Source organism: Lepeophtheirus salmonis, chromosome 1 (genome assembly GCF_016086655.4).
Source record: "Lepeophtheirus salmonis chromosome 1, UVic_Lsal_1.4, whole genome shotgun sequence".
Lineage (NCBI taxonomy): Eukaryota > Metazoa > Arthropoda > Copepoda > Siphonostomatoida > Caligidae > Lepeophtheirus > Lepeophtheirus salmonis.
This window is the reverse complement of record NC_052131.2, coordinates 36,540,590-36,561,453: the sequence shown is the minus strand read 5'-3', so window position 1 is coordinate 36,561,453 and position 20,864 is coordinate 36,540,590. Positions and strand designations below refer to the sequence as shown.

Below are 20,864 nucleotides of genomic sequence, written 5' to 3'. Positions count from 1 at the left end.
TTATTTATTAAAAGCACTCGTCAAGTCTTTTACATGAAACATAGAGAATATTTAAAAGTAATATAGGGGACAGTAGACTGTCCCTTATTTGGCTTAATATTTTTATTCACAAGCTCAAAGCCCTTATCAGCCAGGTTATATCAAAAAATCAACTTTTGCAAAATTTAGGGCCCTTCAGGTCATTTTTGGCGTAGTACAGGCCCAAATATGAATTTATGAGTCAAAAATTGTAGGTACTTTTTACTTTCCTTAGTATTCGGTTTATCACTTTAATATATTGTGCACATTCTTTTTAATCATTTAAAGGACGTAAATGTGCTCAATGATTTACAGTTAAAAATACCAAAGAAAAATTATACCCTAGTTGAAGCGAGATGGCCGTTGAGCGAAAGGGAGCAACATTATACATGATAAAACACTGAAGCTGCAAATCATTGAGCACATCTAGGATCCCCCCTATATTATGAAAAACAAGTTTAAAATATTTTAAAACCGGAATACTAAATGGTATATAAAGTACCGAGTAGTCCATTAAAATCTAAACACTTGGAAGTTTAACCTTCAACGATAGAATTTCAACAAAATTAATATTATAAATATATGTATTTGTGAGCTCTGTTAAATATTAATGTAGCCGCCGTTAGCGGCAATGATGGATTCCAGGCGGAAGGCCTGGCGCCCACTGCAGATGTAGTCCTCTGTCATAGCGTTCAAGTGCTGGCCAACAGTGGCTTGGAGGGCCTCGGTGTTTAGATGGCAGACGCTGCAGCCCTTCCCCTTGACATTATCCCAAAAGGTGTAGTCGAGGGGTGTCATCAGGGCTTTAGGGGGCCAAAAGTGTCAAAAAAGGATACAAAAGAGTCTTGTAAAGGAGAATATGATTTTCTTTCATTGCTGGTATCAAAACTGGCTTCTCAAACCTTACAAGAATCTTTCCACCCACTTTTTTTGATATCTCTCTGGACAGTCTGTTGTGAAACTCCGAGATCTTTTGAATGGGCCCTCATGGAATTGAGGGGAGTAGTCTGGGATTGAATCAAATATATCAGATCAAAATTGGAAAACCCATATATTAGAAAATATATTCAATATCTCCATCGTATTAGTTTCAGAGAAAACCCTAAGAAATTTCGATATCTGATCGGATATTTCTTATGATTTCTTAATAAGATTGCGACACGAACTGGTCATTACGAAGGCTTGTCAAGTTTTTCTATTATAAAATCGCTTTCTTTATTTCTCTTTTTTTTTGAGCATGCTAATAACATTACTAAACAGGGATCAAATTTATGAATCTGTTCTTTATAACTCAAATATTCTTTATTCAAATAAATTTGCCCCTCACGAGTCAACATTTTCGATCAAATAAAACATTAGGCAAGATGATTGAGCTACATGTTCTTAAGTTATTACAACTTTAAAATGACCAGATTTCAGATGCAAATAAAAATTTTGTGACTGAAAAGCTATTAATAAATACTTAGTTTTTATTTAAAAAAAAACTTGTATCCTTAGTATATGAATCTTTTTGGCAAAGGAAACAACCCAATTGTCCCAAAACAGAGTACATCTAATCTTTTATAAAATATCGAATCAGATCGATTTTTTTAAACATCAGCCCATGTCTAGAAAGGACCCGTTCTACTAACGAAAGGGCGGATACACATTTTATTAGTTCCGATTCGGTTCAGATCTTTAAAAGTAAATTCAGGGTACCCGAACTTTCGGATACAGATCTGAAACCAAAATTGGAGGCATAATAGCCTCAAATTTTATATGCATTTTACCCGAAGTTCCGACCTTAATAAAATAGAATCTGGATTAAGGTTAAATTTTTACTGATTACTGACCTTCCGCTTTAACTCCCCCTCTTGCACCGTTTCAGGCCTACAAGGACTATGGGAGTGCATTTTTTATGAGGCTTTTCGTGAATATGCCTTCTCCTTCCAGTGGTTGTAGCCGTCGTAGACTGTGCTCATTGGATAAACTAGCATGTTCTTGATGTATGCTGGGCTCTATCATTTGCAAGCCAATTCGATGATGGTATTCTTCCGGGTTTCGTCTATTGTAATGGTTCGTAGATGGGATATCCACATCCCCCTAAAGCCACGTAAACCCCAATGAAAGGCAGGAACCCGTGTAGCATATACCCCTAAGACTGAGATATATTTTCATCTACTAAAATCACATTAGTTTCAACAATAATTAATAAAACCACAGCAAGGCCCTTAAACAGTCTATAAACTTAACTTCACCGATTTAAAAAGTGTCATTCATATACCCAGTATTCGTACCAGCTTCAATGAAGAGTAAAATTTATTTTTTATTAAGTTGATTTTTCATATTACCCTCCTTATATACATTCAATTTTAATCATATCACAGATGATTGTAGCTCATTTAATGATACGTCATAATAGCGAAGCTGCTACTCCCCAAAACGTTCTTCTAATTGTCAGCTTAACCATTTTTGATTTTAGCCAAGGTTAATAGAAATACAAGGTTAGACCATCATGTAATCGGACTTGCTAGAATTTTCGATTTAATGTATGGTACCGACTGCTCGGTAAGACAGACAGATTTTGACAAAACACACAACCAATCATAGTCGATGACGTCATTATTGCTAATTTTTTCAATTTCATGTATTGTACCGACTGTTGGGGAAGAAAGACAAATTTATACAAAACAAACAACCCCTCAATGTTAAAATGCGTGGTTGAAGTAAAACATTAGTCGTACACGTGTTATGGTATAATCTTGTATTTCTATTAACCTTGATTTTAGGTTTCTTTTTTTAACATGCCTTAAATACACACGATTTTGATTACAAATAATATCTTCTTTTTGTGAATATGATTTAGTATTAAGCAATATTATAAGCTTTTTAAGATCCGTAAAAATTGGAGTTCTGGAAGCTTATGAGGCTTCAAAGATTGACAAAGGAAGTTTTTCGATTGTCCTCAGCAGAGAAGGACTTAGTGCATTGGGTGTAAAATATTAAGCTAAAAAACAGGACAGTATACCGTATTCTTGTACATAAATATACAAGAATATAAGTACAAATAAATAGTAAATTCGGAGAAATTACTTATTAAGATGAATTACTACGTTATTAGTTTTGTTATTTGTCGTCGACTTAATGCAGTAGATACATCAATCTATTTATTTATTTAATGATCATCATTCAAATCCTCTAATGGAACCACACATTATCACCTATCCTCCAATTCTCACTCACACCCACATATCATCAGTCACCCCTTTGATAGGTGTGCAATGTGCACTTACTTCTGTCTGCTCTGATGAGCAGTGATAATTTAGTCTTTTGTCATCACAGTTCGTCTCGTCTTTATTTTCTCAAGAATGTAAAATATGTGTTTTAGTCAGACGAAACGATCAAAAACGGGTTTTTTTTTCGTCTTTGTCATTCAAAAAAACCTTTTTGTCTTCCCATAGCTAAACAAATTAACAATTAACATATTATTATTTTTTTGAGCAAGAAATATATCTTACAAATTTAAAACAGGATTGATCTTATCAAGTGGTACACATTTTATTAGGATATCTTTTTCAAGAGTAAAATTTAAACGAGAGGCTTTGTGAAGAAATTTATTTAACAAAACATCGAAATATAGTACTCCTCACATCTTTTATTCGATATGTGAGCCCTCAGCTTTAATAATTGCCTCAGTACGAGGCATGAATCCCTTGCAGGCCTTGACTATGGTGTCAGACTCGAGCTTGGTCCACTCCTTCTTTATAGAAACCTCTAGAGACAGGTCACACCTGTGAGGAGTAGTACACACCGTCTCTTCCAGAAGTACCTAGATAGAATAGTCCAAGGAGTTCGCGTCTTGAGAGGAGAGCGGCCAGATATTGAGGTCCTAAAAGTCCTGACGGTTGTCTGTCAGGAAGGCCTGGATCTTAGTGGTGCAATGAAATAGAGCTCCGTTTTGAGTGAAAACAATGTTTTCCCCAAACTTTTCTCTGGGCCCTAGGGAGCACTATATTATCCGGAAGCTCTATGTAAGCATCTGCACTGAGCTGTTCCTGCCTGTCCACAAAAATGGGAGGGCAGACATCTCCTGTGCTGACCACAGCACATAAGACCATGGGGCGGTAATATGTCCCTGATAAGATAAACAGTGGTACGGATTAACCTAAGCTCCTTGGATATGGCCATAGGGGTCATCAGACGTGAAGGAAGCTTCAAAATGTCACTCAATTGTTGTTTCATTTTACTCGTTCTCGCTTGTTTTGTTTTTAATTGAGTCGAAACTTTACATAAAGAATCTTGAGTCACAAAAACCTATCTTTCACCAAGTTTGAAGACCATCAATAAATAAATTCCCGATTTATTAAAATTTGGATTAAGAGTACCACTACATTAGATCAACCCTTTAATATTAAGGATATTCGAAATACCACAAGGGAGCAAATTACATTCCTGAAGAGGTATATGATATCGAGTGATAATATTTAATGGGGCATATGAACTAATTGTTTATGGTTTAATATATCAAAATATATATATTAATATCCAATCACTCAACCTTCATTACGTATTGAATTAGTAAGTATTTAGATTTCAATGGACCACCCCGTATTTGAGAATGTGAAAAATGTTAGGAATCATTGGTTTAAATAGTAATTTATGCAGCTTATCAATGAAAATAACACTTATAAAAGCTTCATTTATTAGTCTTTTTTTCTTCATCAAGGATTTTGTTTCTTATACAGAACTTTAATCTTTTTGTTTTTTTTCGTCTCTCATAAGTAAAGATTCCAAGGATTGTCAAATGACTAATGATGTATGTATGTCGTCCCTTTGGACGGCACTTATAATGATATTTTAATTGACTTATCAAGCAATAAATTGAATTTGTTTAGAAGATATTATGTGGATATAACTCAGTTGATTATATAACTAGAAAAAACTACAAAACAAAAATAGGATCATCAAAAATCATATTTTCCATTAATTACAAACGAGTTAAAAAGACATATATAAATATTGTCTCTATATAGGAATGAGTCTGAGGTTAATAAATCATGGAAGAACAAATTTATTTTTATTACAAATTTGATGATTTTTTTTGAGAAGAAAAATATAAATATTTCTTTGCATTATCCATAAATCTACTTTTGACTTATTTCCCCCTTCGCCATATTGACAACGGGGATTGCAAGTCAAGAAATGCATTTGTAAAATGAATCTACAGCTTTAGGTTTGAATATATTTCAGACTACTTAATATTGGATCAACATTATAAAATATATATCATAAATAATGATATTTAACGAATAATTTTATCCATTTATTATATCATTTTGGTGTAAGAATTTTTTAAATATTAAAAATATACAGATGTATTTATTAATACAAGCAATTAGCTTTGAGATCTTTGTTCTTTTCTTTTTGAGTTTGGCCTAACGTGATATTTTCTACACCCATATTAAAGTACATACTCAGATATAAAACCGTCGACACTAAGTGAAATCCAAATTTTTAAATAGTGGACTAACAGGGACGTCCGTAGGATTTTTGGAGGGGCGGGGAAGCTTGATTCTTGGAATTTTTTTGAAATTAAATTCCAAAAATCCACAGTTTATTCACTAAAATATAATTTTTTTTTTTGGAAAAAACTTTTAAAAGTCCACAAGTGTTCACAAAAAATAATTTTTCATAGAATAAAAGTTATAAAATTTAAACTATAAATAAGAATTTTTTAGAAAAAAAAACACACACATATATATTTAATAATTTGACAATCCTTGGTCCTAAAAGTGGGGCTTATACTATACTTAAATACAAAAAAACTATTTTTTTGCAGCTTAAGGAGACTAGATAGGGGGTAATTACAAATAAAAAAGCAATTGGAGTTTAAAAAAAAACAACTATATCAATTACTACACTTTCTATATTTATACGTAGACTACGTCCATGGATACCTCCTCTGTGCAAGGCTCGCTCGATGGTGGACCGTGACACCTTTGTCCCTGCCTTGACAAGCGTTTCCATTAGATTCTTAGTTGTTTTCCGTGGATTCTTGTTGACCTTTTCCTTCACTGTAGGCATTAAGAAGACGCTGACACAGGTCCGCACTAAGCTCCTTGATCTTGAACATGATGACTCAAAAATTGAGCGTGACGAGACAACTATTACAATATTTATACTCTTCTGAAAAGATGCTATTTCTTATCTTGTTTAACATTTGGTCATCTGAAGAGGTATTTATTCTATTAAGATATTTTGAAAGAACTTTAAGAAAAAGATCCACACGTTAGGCACATTTTTTATTTACCCATAAAATCAAAAGTTCCTCGAATTATGTCTTGATGTCATTTTTTCCCTTGCTGGTACATATAATTCATAAACAACTTGACAATATGCATTAGTTTCATCACAAAAGTTAACAGGGGTATGAATAATTTTGAGGTCAACTGTATATTTAGTATATTGTAAAAACTAAAATGATAAATTACTCTAACATCTATGTTTGTACACTTTTTTTGAAAAAATGCCGAAAGAAGTCAGTCGTATGTGCACCACGTGTTCCTCGTTTATTTGATGTAAGTAGACATCATCATCATCAATAGACGGTATTCCAAACTGCCTTTTTATAACAAGAGATCCAATGATATTTTGGGGACAAGTGAGTCATATTTTAATAAGGGAATAATTGATTTGTTTATTTAATACATGTCATTATTATTATAAGTGAAATGAACTTGAATGTAAGTACATATGGTTTGATAACTTCAAAGCATGGGCACTCTACCTATATAGGGGCGTCCGCACAAAAATATATTTGAAAATGAACTTTTGAAATTTTTTCTCCAAAAAATTTATATTTGAAATTTTTCTCCAAAAAAATTTAATTGTCCGACTTTTAGAATTGAGGCTAAACGGCCTCAAAGGTTATTCTAATTTTAAAGTCCTCACCTTGTAGACTTAGGATTTTTGAGAGATTCTTTTGGCCAAAATGAGCGTCAAAAATTATCTCAAAATTGAACAATTTTTATTTAAAGAAAGATACATTTTTATAAGGATAATTTAAAATAATTAGTCTTGTTATATAAATTTATCATGATTTATTCATACAAGGAAAAGTACTAAAAGAGCGCGCTCAATGTCCACATTAGTAGTTGGAGCAAATATGAAGCTCTTCAGGAATCTTTTTAAATTAGGGTATCTAATCATCACCACCACTGAAGATTGCTCAACTTATCAATTGGGCGCTAAAGCATTTATCCTTTGTTGCAAGATTCAATGAGGATTATTCTACAGTCAATTTTGGTCCAATTTTCCACTTCTTCTAATTTGCTCTCGTCAGAATCTGGCTTCCTTACATATCTGATCATGTAATCATAACCCTGATTGCATCATATAGATAGTTTTCCCTCTAAAAAGAGAGCCTAACAAAGGAGGGTTTTTGCAAGTGGATTTTCCCTCGAAAAATGCCATTAAAGATTCATCAAAAGTTGTTCAGTAATCTAATTAGAATCCAATTTTTCTCTATTTATTTCTTATCAGCTAAGAAAAAGAAACAATTTTTACAGAAAAAATGTAAAATTAGCAATTTTTTATTAGCAGAAGTACCTGGTAATGTCTAAAGTTATTCGACGTCGTCGAACTTTGCCTAAAAATATAGACAATAACTACGCAAGAAATCCTCAGTATTACTCTCCGTTTTTTATGGGTAGTTACTTAATACTAAGATGTTCTCTCCTCAAGAGGGAAGAACAGTTTATAGAGAGAAAAAAATGAGGTTATGACTGAAGGGACAGAGAGTATTAAAGTCTCTTAATCGCTATCCCGTTGAGACTTAGCTATAAACGCTCCATGCTACATGCAAAATGCCTGTGAGATTAGATTAATATGACTACATTGTTATTTCTTAGGTCATAAATATGAATATGATATACATCAGGGAGCAATATATATATAAATATACATGTTCGATGCTACATGCAAAATTCCAGCTAGGTTTTATTAATATGAACTACATTGTTATTTCTAAGATCAAAACAAGACATTTTTTTATACATCCAGATAAACTTTGCTTTATTAATTTGGATAAAATGTTACTTAGTATATTCAACGTAAACCAATCAAAAAAATTTTGGTTTTTAATAATAAATCTTTGTTCATAATGATTTATAAAATTTTACTCTTGAAATTATTTAATAAATTTACAATATGCAAAATAAATTGTAATTTCTCAACATTTTTATCGATAATAACTAGAAACTCTCCATTGAAAATAGATACAAATGAATTTGTTTTTAGATGACAAATAAATGTAAATTTGAAAATCTGTGATAGATATTTTAGACAGAAATGGCTACATGGAATATCATTTTCAAACTGAAGAAAGAAAATAGTGAATTAAATTCATTTTATTGTGATTTTTTTTAGTTTGGAAATATTTATTAACAGTAAATCCCAATACAAGGTTGATTTTATCTAGTGGTACACATATTACTATTTTCAATTTTTGTACGATTAAAAGTTAGACGAGCGGTTTTGTGAGGACATTTATAAAACAAAATCATCTGGAGATAGTGCTTGCTCAACCTCAATTCAATATGTGATCCCTCAACTCTAGTAATTGCCTCAATACGAGTCCTAAATCCTTTGTAGGCCCAGACTATGTAACCAGACTTGAGCTTGGTCCACTTCTTTTTAATGGAAGCCTCTAGAGACCGGGCATTCCTGTTAGAAGTAGCACACACCCTTCCTCCAAACACACTTACATAGATTACTCCAAGGGATTCACGTCTGGAGAGGAGGGTGACCATATGTTGAGGTCCCAAAAGTCCGAAAAGTTGTTTCTTGGGAGGGCCCGGGTCTTAGCGGCACAATCACACGGAGCTCCATCTTGAGCGAAAACAAAGTTGCTTCCGAAATTTTATCTGGGCCAAGGTAATGCTTTCTTATACAGTAGTTCGATGTAAGCATTTGCATTGAGGCGTTCCTTCCTCCCAACAAAAATGGGAGGGGAGACTTCGTCTGTCCCGGACACCACTCTCAAGACCATCCTTTCGGCTAGTTTTTAAGTTCCGAAGACATGTCTCACTGAAGCTGACCCGAGATCCTTAGATATGACCATAGACGACATGCTGCGTACGGGAAACTTCAAAATGTCACTCCATTGTTGCCCATTTTACTCGTTCTCGTTTGTTTTGTTTTTAATTGGGTCGAAACTTTAATAAGGAATCTTTAGTCACAAAAACGAGTTTGAGGACAATCGACGAAGAAATTTCCAATTTAATAAAATTTAAATTAGTTGATAAAATAAACCCCGTACATGTTTTTATGATCATGGAGGACATGGTCCTCCTGACCTCTCTGCAAACTTATAGGTTTTTCCATCTTTTTAATTTAAATAGATTTTTAACATACTTATATAACCGTAAAGTTCATAAAATATCAAAAAATCCCCGGACAGGATGTAAAAAGAGAACAGTTGCTCACCCTAATGTTACATTCATTTGTATTGTAAATACTTAAGTACTACTCCTCTACCTTTTGAAGTCGTCATAACCTTGAAATGTAATTTGATCTCCTCCACTGTAGTGGTCAAACCTCCTTCCCATCTCTGCAAAATGAGTGTCATTTGACTGTGAAGATTTTTTGTACAAAAAAGAATCGGTTAATTAAATTTTACGAAATGAAAATAGGGGAATGGCGGTTTTATTTATTGATTCAATGACCTATTCCTTAGTTCATTTGGTGTCTTTTACTTTGACACTTCTAAAAGGTGCGTATGATCCATTGATCCAATAGTTTGATTATAGCATTGAACATAATGGGATCCCTATAGTTAAGAAAACAACTAATAGGAATATATATTTCAGCATATCCAATTTTTGAAAATGATGAGTAGAAACGATGGTAAACCTTCCTTTTGATTTAAATCCAATTGAAGCTAACTAGTTAAAATAAAATGTTTGTGGTATCATTAAGGTTATTAAAAAAACGTGAATAATTATTTTTTGGTTACCCAACTTACATTAAAATTAATATTGTATTTTGTTGTACAAGTATCAATTTGTGTACTTCTTTTTAACTTATCAGTTGTCTGAACGTTGGTTGGTTGAATTCGAATTAACTCTTCCTGTTTATTTTTGGAGAAACGTTTGTTGCAAGGTACAATAAATCTCTCTCTATGTAATTATCTCTTAATTATTAAGCCGTATAAACATTGTTTACTAACAATAAGTAGACTCAGGATATCTGAGCTATCTTGTGACAATTAATGTCATGTTCAGAAACATAATGATAATGAGTATGTTCAGAAACATAATGAGTGTGGCGCTCACACAGGCTAAGAATATCTGCGGCATCTTGTGGCCATGAATGTAATTTAATAAATTGTTTATTTTCTAGACTCAGAATTTCATCGTCCTTTTCCGGCTATGAGTGTTTTGGTAGTATGATCATGTCTTTATGGGACATGAGTTTTGTTTAATTACTGATATTAGATTATTAACAAAGCAAAATAAAGTGGCGCCGTCTTACAGCAAAATAATACAACTCCCTAAAGGACAATATTATTTAATAGAAAATAAACCCAGTTTCCAATAAAATCTGAACACTTTGAATTTTTAACTTCAACAAGATATCATTTATTCATTCACTATATAATTTCAACAAAATTAATGCTATAAATAGATATGTGTCTGAGCTCTTTTATTCATTAATAAAGCCACCCTTAGCAGTAATGATGACTTCCAAGCAGTGGTAGAAGGCCTGTCACCCACTGCGGATGTAGTCCTCTGTCATGGCGTCCCAGTGCTGGCTGATAGTGGTTTTGTAGGCCTCGGTGTTTGGATGACAGATACTCCAAGCCTTCCCCTTGACGTACATCCAAAAGGTGTAGTCGAGGGGGTTTGGAATCAGGGCTGTAGGGGAGCCAAAAGTGTAAAAAAAGAATTCAAAAGTCTTGCAATGGAGAATATGATTTTCTTTCATTTCTGGTATCATAATTGGCCTCTCCAACCTCACAAGGCATAATCCACAAATTTTTTTGACGGATCTCTAGACAGTATGATGTGAATCCCCGAGATCTCTTGCATGGCCCCTTATGGACTTGAGGGAATTGACCTGGTTGTTTTCTTTAACTCCTCCAGGTCCAGTTTTTTTTTTTTTTTAAGTCCTTCTTCCTCTCCAACGTTTCAGAATTGCTGATGGCGTATACGGTGATTGTGGAGACGCCCAAATGCTTGGAGGGGGCAAATGGAAGTCCGTTGATCACGTTCAAGTGTCATTTTCTCGACTTGTATGTAAGCTAGAGAGCTCAGGTTTGTTTTGTTTTGTAAATAATTGTTTATGTTTTAATATATCGAAATGTGAATTAATTTTAATCTCTTAACCAACATTAACTATTGAATAATTAAGTGGTCAGATTTCAATGTACCATCCGGTATGTCGTATGTTAAATATATAGAAGGCGCTGCGAATTTGTATTTCATTGAAAATTAGGCTGAAGGAGTAATTTTTTTAATTTATTTATGTTGCACACCAAATCTATAGACTGTCACACTACCTTGCGGATAATACATATATTTTTTAGTTTGCTCATGACCTTTTGACTAACTACCAACTACTTGAGCCTTTTCCCCCTCCTCCTTTTAAGAGGAAAGGTTGCAAGGTGATTAATTAACTATATTTTATTAGAGTGAGAGGATGGATCCTGCCATTTTTATAGCCATATTATAATTGAATAAGACGTTGAATGTTATTTCATTATATGTAAATATTTTCAACCCTATACACGATTTAATGAATGAATTGTCATTTAACCTTGTCAAATCAATAATAAGACATATAAGCATTATAATTACAAATGACACAAATGCTGTCAATTTATGCTTTAATAAAATTATTAAAAACTGCAGTCAATTAAATATGAATAACCCCTGGAAGTGTCAATGTATGTATGTGGGGTTTGATAAGACCTTAAAACATCCTACAGTCATGTATGCGACGTGATGTTGCTAAAGTAGTAGTATTAGTATTTCATGGGTTAACATGTATCACCACCTTCAGTTCCTCTTATTCATTTGTTTTTCCCTTTTCAATGGATCATCCCCAGAGTCATCTACAGAAATAAAAGAAATCTCATCTAATATTAAAAAGCTAACAGATACATTTGTGGGTAAGAAAAATAATTATATATCATACATACATAACTTAATTTATGAAAAATATGTTCAACTTTGACTTATTTAAAAATAAAAAAAAACTTTCATTTAATTGTAACATGTGTTGGAATATTCTATTTTTAAAGAAAACATATTTATTTCAAATAATAAAATAATTTTTAATTATACATATATCTTAAAAAGAATATATGATATGGAGGAGGATGCTAGCTGGGGGACGATAGGGGTTGAAAATCTCAAGATAAATATGTAATTTTTCTTTTTATTTGTTCCCTCGATCTCTCACCCTTGATTTACAACACACATTTATAAATTAATTGACATCATATAAATACATTTAACACACAATTAAGGAAGTTGCTCTTCGTCAAAACACGATTACTTATCGTTGGAGAGACGCTTAACTGATTTAGAAAATCGTCTTAATGGACATAGTCCACTGGGTCAGACTGTTTTCTTCAATGCCTATTCCTCCAATGCTCTTATTTGTGACTCTGGATGTAATGTGACATATACACAAACTTTTGGGGACTCCCATAGTGCGCTTGATGTGCAAACAGGGATATTTGAATGTCCTCGAAGTGGTCACTACTTTTTTCAAGTGAGGGAATTCAAAGAGAATTATTCAAAATAAAAATCAATGGCTTTTACTTTTCAGTTCCATGCTTTGGTTGAAAGCGGGCATGAGGCCCGCGTCATCATTCTTGTTAATGATGTGCCTACACTCTATATGTATGATAAGGATCACGCCAAGTATAATTGGCGCTACTCCATGATTAGTCAATCTCTGATTTATGCCATTCATCGTGGTGACAAAGTAGTAGTGAGACTCCATAAGGGTGCTCTCAAAGGAGGAGGATCTCATGCATTTACAAGCTTTGTTGGTATGCTAGTGCAAGAAAATGACGATGGAATTAACAAGAGCAAGTCTCCAAAGAGCTTATTTAAATAAATTCATTATGTTCGTTCTAAATTATATTTTTTGTTTATCTTATTGTAAATTTTAATTTAATTCAATGACCCTTTTTCTCCAAACTTTATAGTTAATGTAAATTAAAGTTAATATAATTATAATAAAAGTCAAAGCTATTTGTGCAAAATAAAGAAATATATATTATTATTCAAAATAGCAATTCCTTAGTTGTTGTTTTTTTCATCATTAATTATCATAATTAATCTTTAATCACAGTATTTGTCAAGTTTCAATCTTGGCACAATGTTCATAGATTGAAGCTCTTGAAACAACAATTTACATGCGTAGGGAATTCGAATGGATGACACAGACCCAGATGACTTACAATTATGACACCACCCAGAATAACCCAACAAGCCACATTGATTACATACGTCAACATCGAAGGCATCAGATGAAATCATGAGTCGCTCAACCAACAGCATACTCGCTCCATATGCAATAAGACAATCTCGTTCCATTTCTCCGAGACGGAGACCACCGTCACGTGCACGACCTTCAGTAGGCTGTCGTGTTAGAACTGCCCTTGGCCCTCGAGCTCGACCATGCATTTTGTCCAATACCATGTGTTTCAACTTTTGATAATATACAGGACCGTAGTAGATGTAGGCCTAAAATAAATTGCATATTGCAAAATATATACACCAAAATATACTAGTCCTTACCTGTAAAGGCTCTCCGGTGATCCCTGATGTCAATATATCTTTTCCTTGATAATTGAATCCATTTCTTACGAGTTCTTCAGAAATGTCCGATACTTTTGAACCACCAAAAGCTGTTCCATAATGAAACTTTCCCTCGAGAATCCCTGCCTTTCCGCCCAAAAGCTCCATTAATTTTCCAACGGTCATACGAGATGGGAAACCATGTGGATTCATAATCATGTCAGGACATAGTCCCATGTCAGTAAAGGGCATGTCTTCCTGCTCAACAATGAGACCTGTAACACCTTTTTGTCCGTGTCTTGAACTAAATTTATCCCCCAACTCTGGACGTCGGGTTTGTCTGAGAAGTAATTTAATTAAATATGCATCATCTGCATTAGAGCTAACCATAGCCTTTTCAACATATGAAGAAACAGGGCCCTTGTAAGTACTGGGGACTTCACGATAGTCAGGCTGCTTTCCTGCTCTTGAAATACTATCTTCACCAGATGAATCGGGTTTTAAGACATCCCTTGTAACTGTTGGTATATATTTATTAACTAAAACCTGCTTATTTGAGACTTGGAGTCCAGGGGAAGCAATCCCATCATTATCTAATATATCATGTTTCAACAAAGGTTTTTTTGTTTCAGCATCAACTAATGGGCCCATGAGTTTATCAAAAGTTTGATTAGCATATCTTTTAAGAACGGTTTTAGAATTTCGATAAACTAAGCATCTCCCGTAACCCCTGTCTAAAGATGCTTTGTTCAATACAATGGCATCTTCTATATCATACCCACTATAGCTCATGACAGCAACCATTGCATTCTGGCCGGCAGGAAGATCCTCAAAGTGAATTAGTTCAATGGTTCGAGACTTAACCATGGGACGCATAGGATACACCAAATTGTACATTAGAGTATCGATACGATTTCTTTGATTGAAAGCAATGGTGCCCATGGCTTGTTTACCCATAGCGCATTGATAAGTGTTACGAGGACTCTGATTGTGATGTGGATAAGGAATGAGACCAGCGCAAACACCAAGTAGAGTAAAAGGCTCAATCTCTAAGTGCGTCGTTGTTCCTACTTCAATGTCTTTTTCGTAGAGAGCAATGTTGGAAACGTTTTCTTCATTTACATCTAAATATTCGATAAGACTAAGATTGATAAAATCATCGAACTTTAATTCTTCTTTCTTCAGGGCCGCGATGTGTTCATCTGTCACTTTAGGAATGCCCGTTTTGGAATGAACTATAATGTATGGGCGACAGAGTCTTCCGCCATCTGAACTAATATATACTGTACGTGTTTTGTGATGAGAGTAAATACTCACAAATGTTGATATAAAGCCCTTACGTCTCAGCATCTTAAAAACGCGTAAAAATTTAAGATGGTTCTTTACAACACCCAAAATATTACCATTCAGAAATATGGTATAAATGGAAGAATCACTCAATTCCTCTCCAGATAAGAGTGACAAATCTTCTGCACCAATATTAAATGCCATTCTAGCCACGGGTTCCTCTTCTGTCTCTGTGGTGATGTGTGTCATTAGAGCTAAATTCTTGACTAAACCACATGACTCTCCCTCAGGAGTGTCTGATGGACAAAGCATGCCCCATTGGCTTGGCTGTAATGAACGAGGACCTGAAACCTTGCGCGACTTTTCAAAAAGGGAATTGACCCTTGTCATCATACCCAAGGCAGAAATATATGAAAGTCTTGATAAAACCTGCGTTACTCCAATTCTCTCCATTCTAAAACGTTTAATTGTCCAATTACCCGTAGAAATGGCATTTTCAAGGCCAAACGTAATTAAGTCAGAACGAATATGTTTTACTATGTCAAATTGTGCAGCTTTGACCTTTGGAATATTTTTATCAGCTATAAGCCTTAGTTCCCAGTTGAGTCTCTTGAACAAATCTTCAAATAAAATTGCCACGAGAGATCCAGCAAGTTCCATACGTTTATTACCATAATAATCTCTATCATCAATGAGAGTAGAGTCACTTTCTGCTTGTATTATTCTCCTTACCATAAGAGCCAAGTAAATGGCTTTCATTTTAAAATCAAAATTTTTAACAGGAACGTGAGCTAAAATTGTTTTTGACAAAACATCTCTTGCATCTTCAAGGGGAGATTTCTTTGGGCCACTATTAAATTTTTTCACCTTCATACGCACTGCTATGTATTTAAGTGCTTGATGTTGAGTGAAAACTGAACAACGGTTACATTCTTCTAAAGAAGCAGCAAATGATAACATAACCGAAGGCTCTGTGCCCACCATTTGAACGATTTCTTGATCACTAATAATGCCCATAGCCTTAAAAATAATCGCAACTGGAATATTCTTTTCTATAGTACTATGTTTGAGGTAATAGCGACCTCCTTTTTCAAGGACATTAGTTCTTGTTTTGGCACCGTGAGTAGAAGATGTGACCTAAATTTGAAAAGACACGATGATATGGGATTTTGCTCTTTATAAAATGATCCTTACTTGACAGGAAACAGTACGAGTTCGTGGTTCTATCTCACAAAGAATACGATTTTTGGACATTTGCTCTTGTATAAGAATAACTTTTTCTTGCCCCTTTGTTATAAAATAGCCACCAGGGTCGTGAGGACACTCATTTAACTGTGCCAACTGCTGATGATTAGCACCATGAAGAACACAATGCGAACTACGAAGCATAATGGGCATTCTACCAATGGGTAAACTATTTCGAATGACGCGTTGAGAGCCTCGAGTATATTCAATGTCAACAACAATTGGAGCAGAATATGTCAAATCCCTAAGACGACAGTCCTGGGGTGTTGTCGGATGCGAAATGTTGAAGCCTTCCTCAACATCCGGAGTTCCAACACGAACATCCAAATACTAAAAGTTCAGAATCAGAAGGAAATTAGAGTAACAAGTCATTCTATAAAGAAATCAAACCTTGAGGTAGAACATTGGATCTGCCGAAGAGATGACCTTTTCATTAGACTTGACAATGGATTTAATGTCCTTGTTAAGAAAATAATTAAAACTGTCCACGTGTTGACGAACCAATCCACGAACTTGGAGATAAGCCGGAACCAACTTCCACTTTTCATCAATGCTCTTTATGGGCTTCCTCAAAGAGGAATCCCAATCCATCCTCTCGGTGGAACCCATTTCCGTTTCGGAGATATTTCGATGAATTTCTCCGGTAAATTTATTTTATTATACTTATTAATAAATAATATTATGTATTTGTATTTAAATGACGTCACATTCCTATTGCTAGTAGAAACACAAAACAAAAAAATCAAGTCCTTCATTTCTCATTTGAACGTAACCTCAAAATCAAAAAAAAAAAATCTTAAGAATTCTTTAAAAAAAGTTCAAAACTTGCATCTTCAAATGTTCAAACTATATAATATATAATAAAATATACATACCAATAAAAACTTAATGACTTGAAATTCATATATTCTTCATTTCCGCGAGAATGTATAAAAGGTTTAATAGATAAATGAAATAAGAGTCTTGCATATTGACTTCCCTAAGTTTCACCATATAGTTAAGATATTGAATAACATATCTGGATAGTGATGAAATATTATATTTTGTAATTTAAATTTACATTTTTATTACTTGTATAAAAAATAATCATGTTTAATTAATTATCAACATCAGGGGAAAAGATTTATTTATGAATTATCACTACACTTTAAATTTTATTATGAATACTACAATCAACTAAATCAATATAAAAGTTTCGGGTGTTTTATAGGATGTTAGTCACTCAATCTCTTATTCACATGATTAAATTATTTTCAAAAAACGCGGGGAACGAGTAATTTCTCCTATTAGAAATAATTCCTATATTTTTTATTCTAGTAATGTGTTACGCAATGAGTAGAATTTTTACTTAAGTAAAAAGTAACCCATTAATGTTGGGTGTCATTTTTAATTTAGAATACATATTATTTCTTTTAGTTAGGGATACTTCAATTAATTTGTTGCCCATAAAACAATAGACAACTACATAGTACGATGTAAATCGAATTTGCTAAAAGAGATTACCTGCTCCATCAGTCCACTGGTTATAAAATATAATGAGTCCTTAATTAATTAAATTATCATTTTTTATTTGCAACAAGGAATTTAAAGGATTCGATTATGCCCCGCGTTTTGGAGTAGGAAGAGGGATTTTAACATATATATAATAGGAATAAATAAATAATAAATGTAGCGAGGCTCAGCTGTAATCTATTATTTTATTTTTGACCCTCACTTTATATCTTTCCATCCGCCAATTAATAGCTGGACCTCTTTGATTATTCTCTTCCACATCAATTCCTTAGCATACAATGACGGATCGTGTGACTCTCCACATTTATTCCCCCGCCTGGGGCCTTCCCAGCTTCGACAGAGCCTGTCTGGAAATGCTCACGCTCTGCCGCATCAATGGATTCAGCATCGATGTGAAAGAGTCCAACAATCCCTTTAGGACTCCAGAAGGAAGACTTCCAGCCCTTTACTTTGGTCGAGAAGGATCGCCCCTCACAGGCTTTCGTGAAGTTCGCTCCAGGCTTGAAACCCTTAACTTCAATTCGGATTATAATCTAGAAGAGAAGCAAATCAACGAGCGAGGGCTCATTGAGAACTATGTGGAAACAGCACTCAAACCCGCTCTAGAATATCTCTTTTGGATTAATCCAGAGGTAGTTCTATAAATATCACATATATTATATAGATAATTATTTTTTTAAATGATTTATATAGGTCCATGGGCATGTTGTTCGTCCTCTTTATTCATCCAAGATTCCATTCCCTTTTGGATCTTATTATCTTCCCAAGTATCACAAAGAAGCAATTGACTATATATCCGTCCTCTACAACGTTCACCATGATGATTTAGAGCACGGGGATTCTTCTGTTCAAACAAGAGCTAATTTTAAAGCGCAGGAATGCTTGGATTTTTTAACGCATCGTCTGGCTGAGAAAGAATTCATATTTGGGAAATCCCCGTCGTCTCTTGACGCTTTAGTCTATTCTTATTTGGCTCCTATAGCCAAAATTCCTTTGGATTCACATCCATTAGGTGTATATATGAAGGAAAATTGTGAAAATCTCATTAAGTTTGTGGATAGGATCACTACGAATTACTATCATGAAATTAAATCCGAGTATGAGAAGAAAAAGAAAGAAGAGTCTCTGAAACAACAATCTGAAATGGATATTTTGTTCTATTCCAAGACCAATGCATTTTTTTCATTGTGCTTTGCAAGTATATCTATGCTGGGATTTGCATATCATGCTGGATATTTTGGACGATGAGACCTTTGTATTACCAAGTATTACTAAAGGTTATGAATAATCAAAAAACCGTGATACATTCTGATATATTCAGCTATTATTTGATTATTACTTAGTCACTTCGTTAGCTCTATTCTATTTTACTCAAATTATAATATTGTCTTTTCTGTCATTTTGATTATGAAAATAATTTTTGTTCTGTATGAACTTTGCATTTATGCATATCACGATGAATAAAGGATCTCTGAAGGATTCTTACAAGTAGACTATTACTATCATTTTTCTAACTCACTATTTATTATGTATATCTGGAACATTGCTTATGGATAAAACAATATATATTAATACTTATCCATATAAAATCATCGAAATGCCATAAATTAAAAACCTCATAGATATATTATATCAGAAAGAGTTATTGAGTTAGAAACACACACACCAGATGTCGTGAGTGTCAGATGTTTATATTCAATATTTATTATATAAGTCGTTGTCTTACGCGATAACCGAGATGAGTTCTCCAAGTTTTGAACATGTTCGGAAGGTGCGGATGCTATACAAAACGGTTCTTCGACTCCATAGAGGATTTCCTGAGCCTGCAATGAAAAAACTGGGAGATGACTATGCGAGAGATGAATTCAAGCGACATGCAACAGCTGATCCCACTCAAACCAGGATTTTCATGGACGAATGGACTGTGAGTCTCCAGATTTGTATTTATATTTGATGAAATCGTATATATCGTATATTAATTCAATACATATTTCAGAAATATGCAATGGATCTGAGTAAACAGCTTGGAATTAAGGGGCCAAAGACTTCAAAGCCAGTAGGGTCTCAAATGTCTCCTAACCAAATCGACAGTTTGTCTGTAGAGCAAATTGCTCAGCTCTATGAACTTTATCAAGAAACTATCAAACCTAAAGTAGCATCTGAGTCTAGCTAATTATTTAAAAGTACTATTTATACACATCAAAACTCATTCAGACCTGTAGAATTTATTCTTTTAAGAAGGACCTTGCTTAGTACGTAAATTGCGATTTATTTGTTTATTTTGTAGTGTAATAAAATGTATTATGACTTAGTACACAATCCATTTGTGAATAGTGAGGTTTATTTATATAAGGGCTAAGTCATGGTTAAAAGAATTACGTAAAGAAAACGACAGCGTATGTGTTTGATTATATTGTTTAAATATGTACCTTAATACATTATTACGGATTTATGTTGCTAATTTTTTTATTAGTTCTCATATACATTTAACTAAAAGTAAATAATGTGTGTCTTCTTCAATTAATTATCATTTAATGACTTGTCATTTCCTTCATATCCTTTGAGTTTAATACAATATTTACTCTTTTATGACATTTCAAGGATAATATATATTCTTCATTTCATAGCTCAAAGCCATTTTTCCTTTCATAGGAAATTCCAAATTTGCAAATTGCCTTGTCGTTTGACAATCAAGTAAAGTGTTTCTCTTTGACCTATTTTCTAGTGAGTGTGTCCATATAGTTCTTTTTTTCTGCATTTTTCTTTGCAAATTAGAATTTTCTAAATACTACTTTAATATTTCCTTTCTATTATTTCTCCCTACCCGAGAAAATATTTTTAATTCAGGTACTTGAAGGGAAATTATTGATATTTTATTTGGATAGTTATTTTATGCTAACTGCAATATTATAATGAATACCAATAGATAATTTTCAAAATCAAATTAATGACTTAAAGAGGAAACAAACACATCGAGAAGTAAAAAAATATCAACTAGAATTCTTA

The 20,864-nt window shown here is 33.6% G+C and overlaps 4 protein-coding genes across 4 annotated transcripts; 3 read left to right on the top strand and 1 right to left on the bottom strand.

The window, feature by feature from the left end:
- The first annotated feature begins 11,970 nt into the window (after positions 1 to 11,970).
- Positions 11,971 to 13,309, top strand: LOC121126480 (collagen alpha-2(VIII) chain). Its single transcript, XM_040721812.2, has 3 exons — positions 11,971 to 12,169; positions 12,530 to 12,777; positions 12,835 to 13,309. Exons 1-3 carry the CDS (start codon positions 12,043 to 12,045, stop codon positions 13,126 to 13,128), a joined length of 669 nt encoding a protein of 222 aa, XP_040577746.1. The 5' UTR covers positions 11,971 to 12,042; the 3' UTR covers positions 13,129 to 13,309.
- Polr3B (RNA polymerase III subunit RpIII128) lies at positions 13,266 to 17,057 on the bottom strand. The gene is made up of 4 exons (XM_040721805.2): positions 16,737 to 17,057; positions 16,296 to 16,676; positions 13,815 to 16,238; positions 13,266 to 13,760 (listed from the first exon to the last, which is right to left on the bottom strand). The coding sequence occupies exons 1-4, from the start codon at positions 16,953 to 16,955 to the stop codon at positions 13,356 to 13,358; spliced, it is 3,429 nt and encodes a 1,142-aa protein (XP_040577739.1). The 5' UTR covers positions 16,956 to 17,057; the 3' UTR covers positions 13,266 to 13,355.
- A 639-nt stretch (positions 17,058 to 17,696) lies between these two features.
- LOC121126450 (metaxin-1 homolog) lies at positions 17,697 to 19,349 on the top strand. The gene is made up of 2 exons (XM_040721782.2): positions 17,697 to 18,490; positions 18,552 to 19,349. The coding sequence occupies exons 1-2, from the start codon at positions 18,137 to 18,139 to the stop codon at positions 19,104 to 19,106; spliced, it is 909 nt and encodes a 302-aa protein (XP_040577716.1). The 5' UTR covers positions 17,697 to 18,136; the 3' UTR covers positions 19,107 to 19,349.
- Positions 19,350 to 19,596: 247 nt separating this feature from the next.
- Sdhaf3 (Succinate dehydrogenase assembly factor 3) lies at positions 19,597 to 20,031 on the top strand. Its single transcript, XM_040721793.2, has 2 exons — positions 19,597 to 19,782; positions 19,855 to 20,031. Exons 1-2 carry the CDS (start codon positions 19,597 to 19,599, stop codon positions 20,029 to 20,031), a joined length of 363 nt encoding a protein of 120 aa, XP_040577727.1.
- The last annotated feature ends 833 nt before the right edge of the window (positions 20,032 to 20,864 follow it).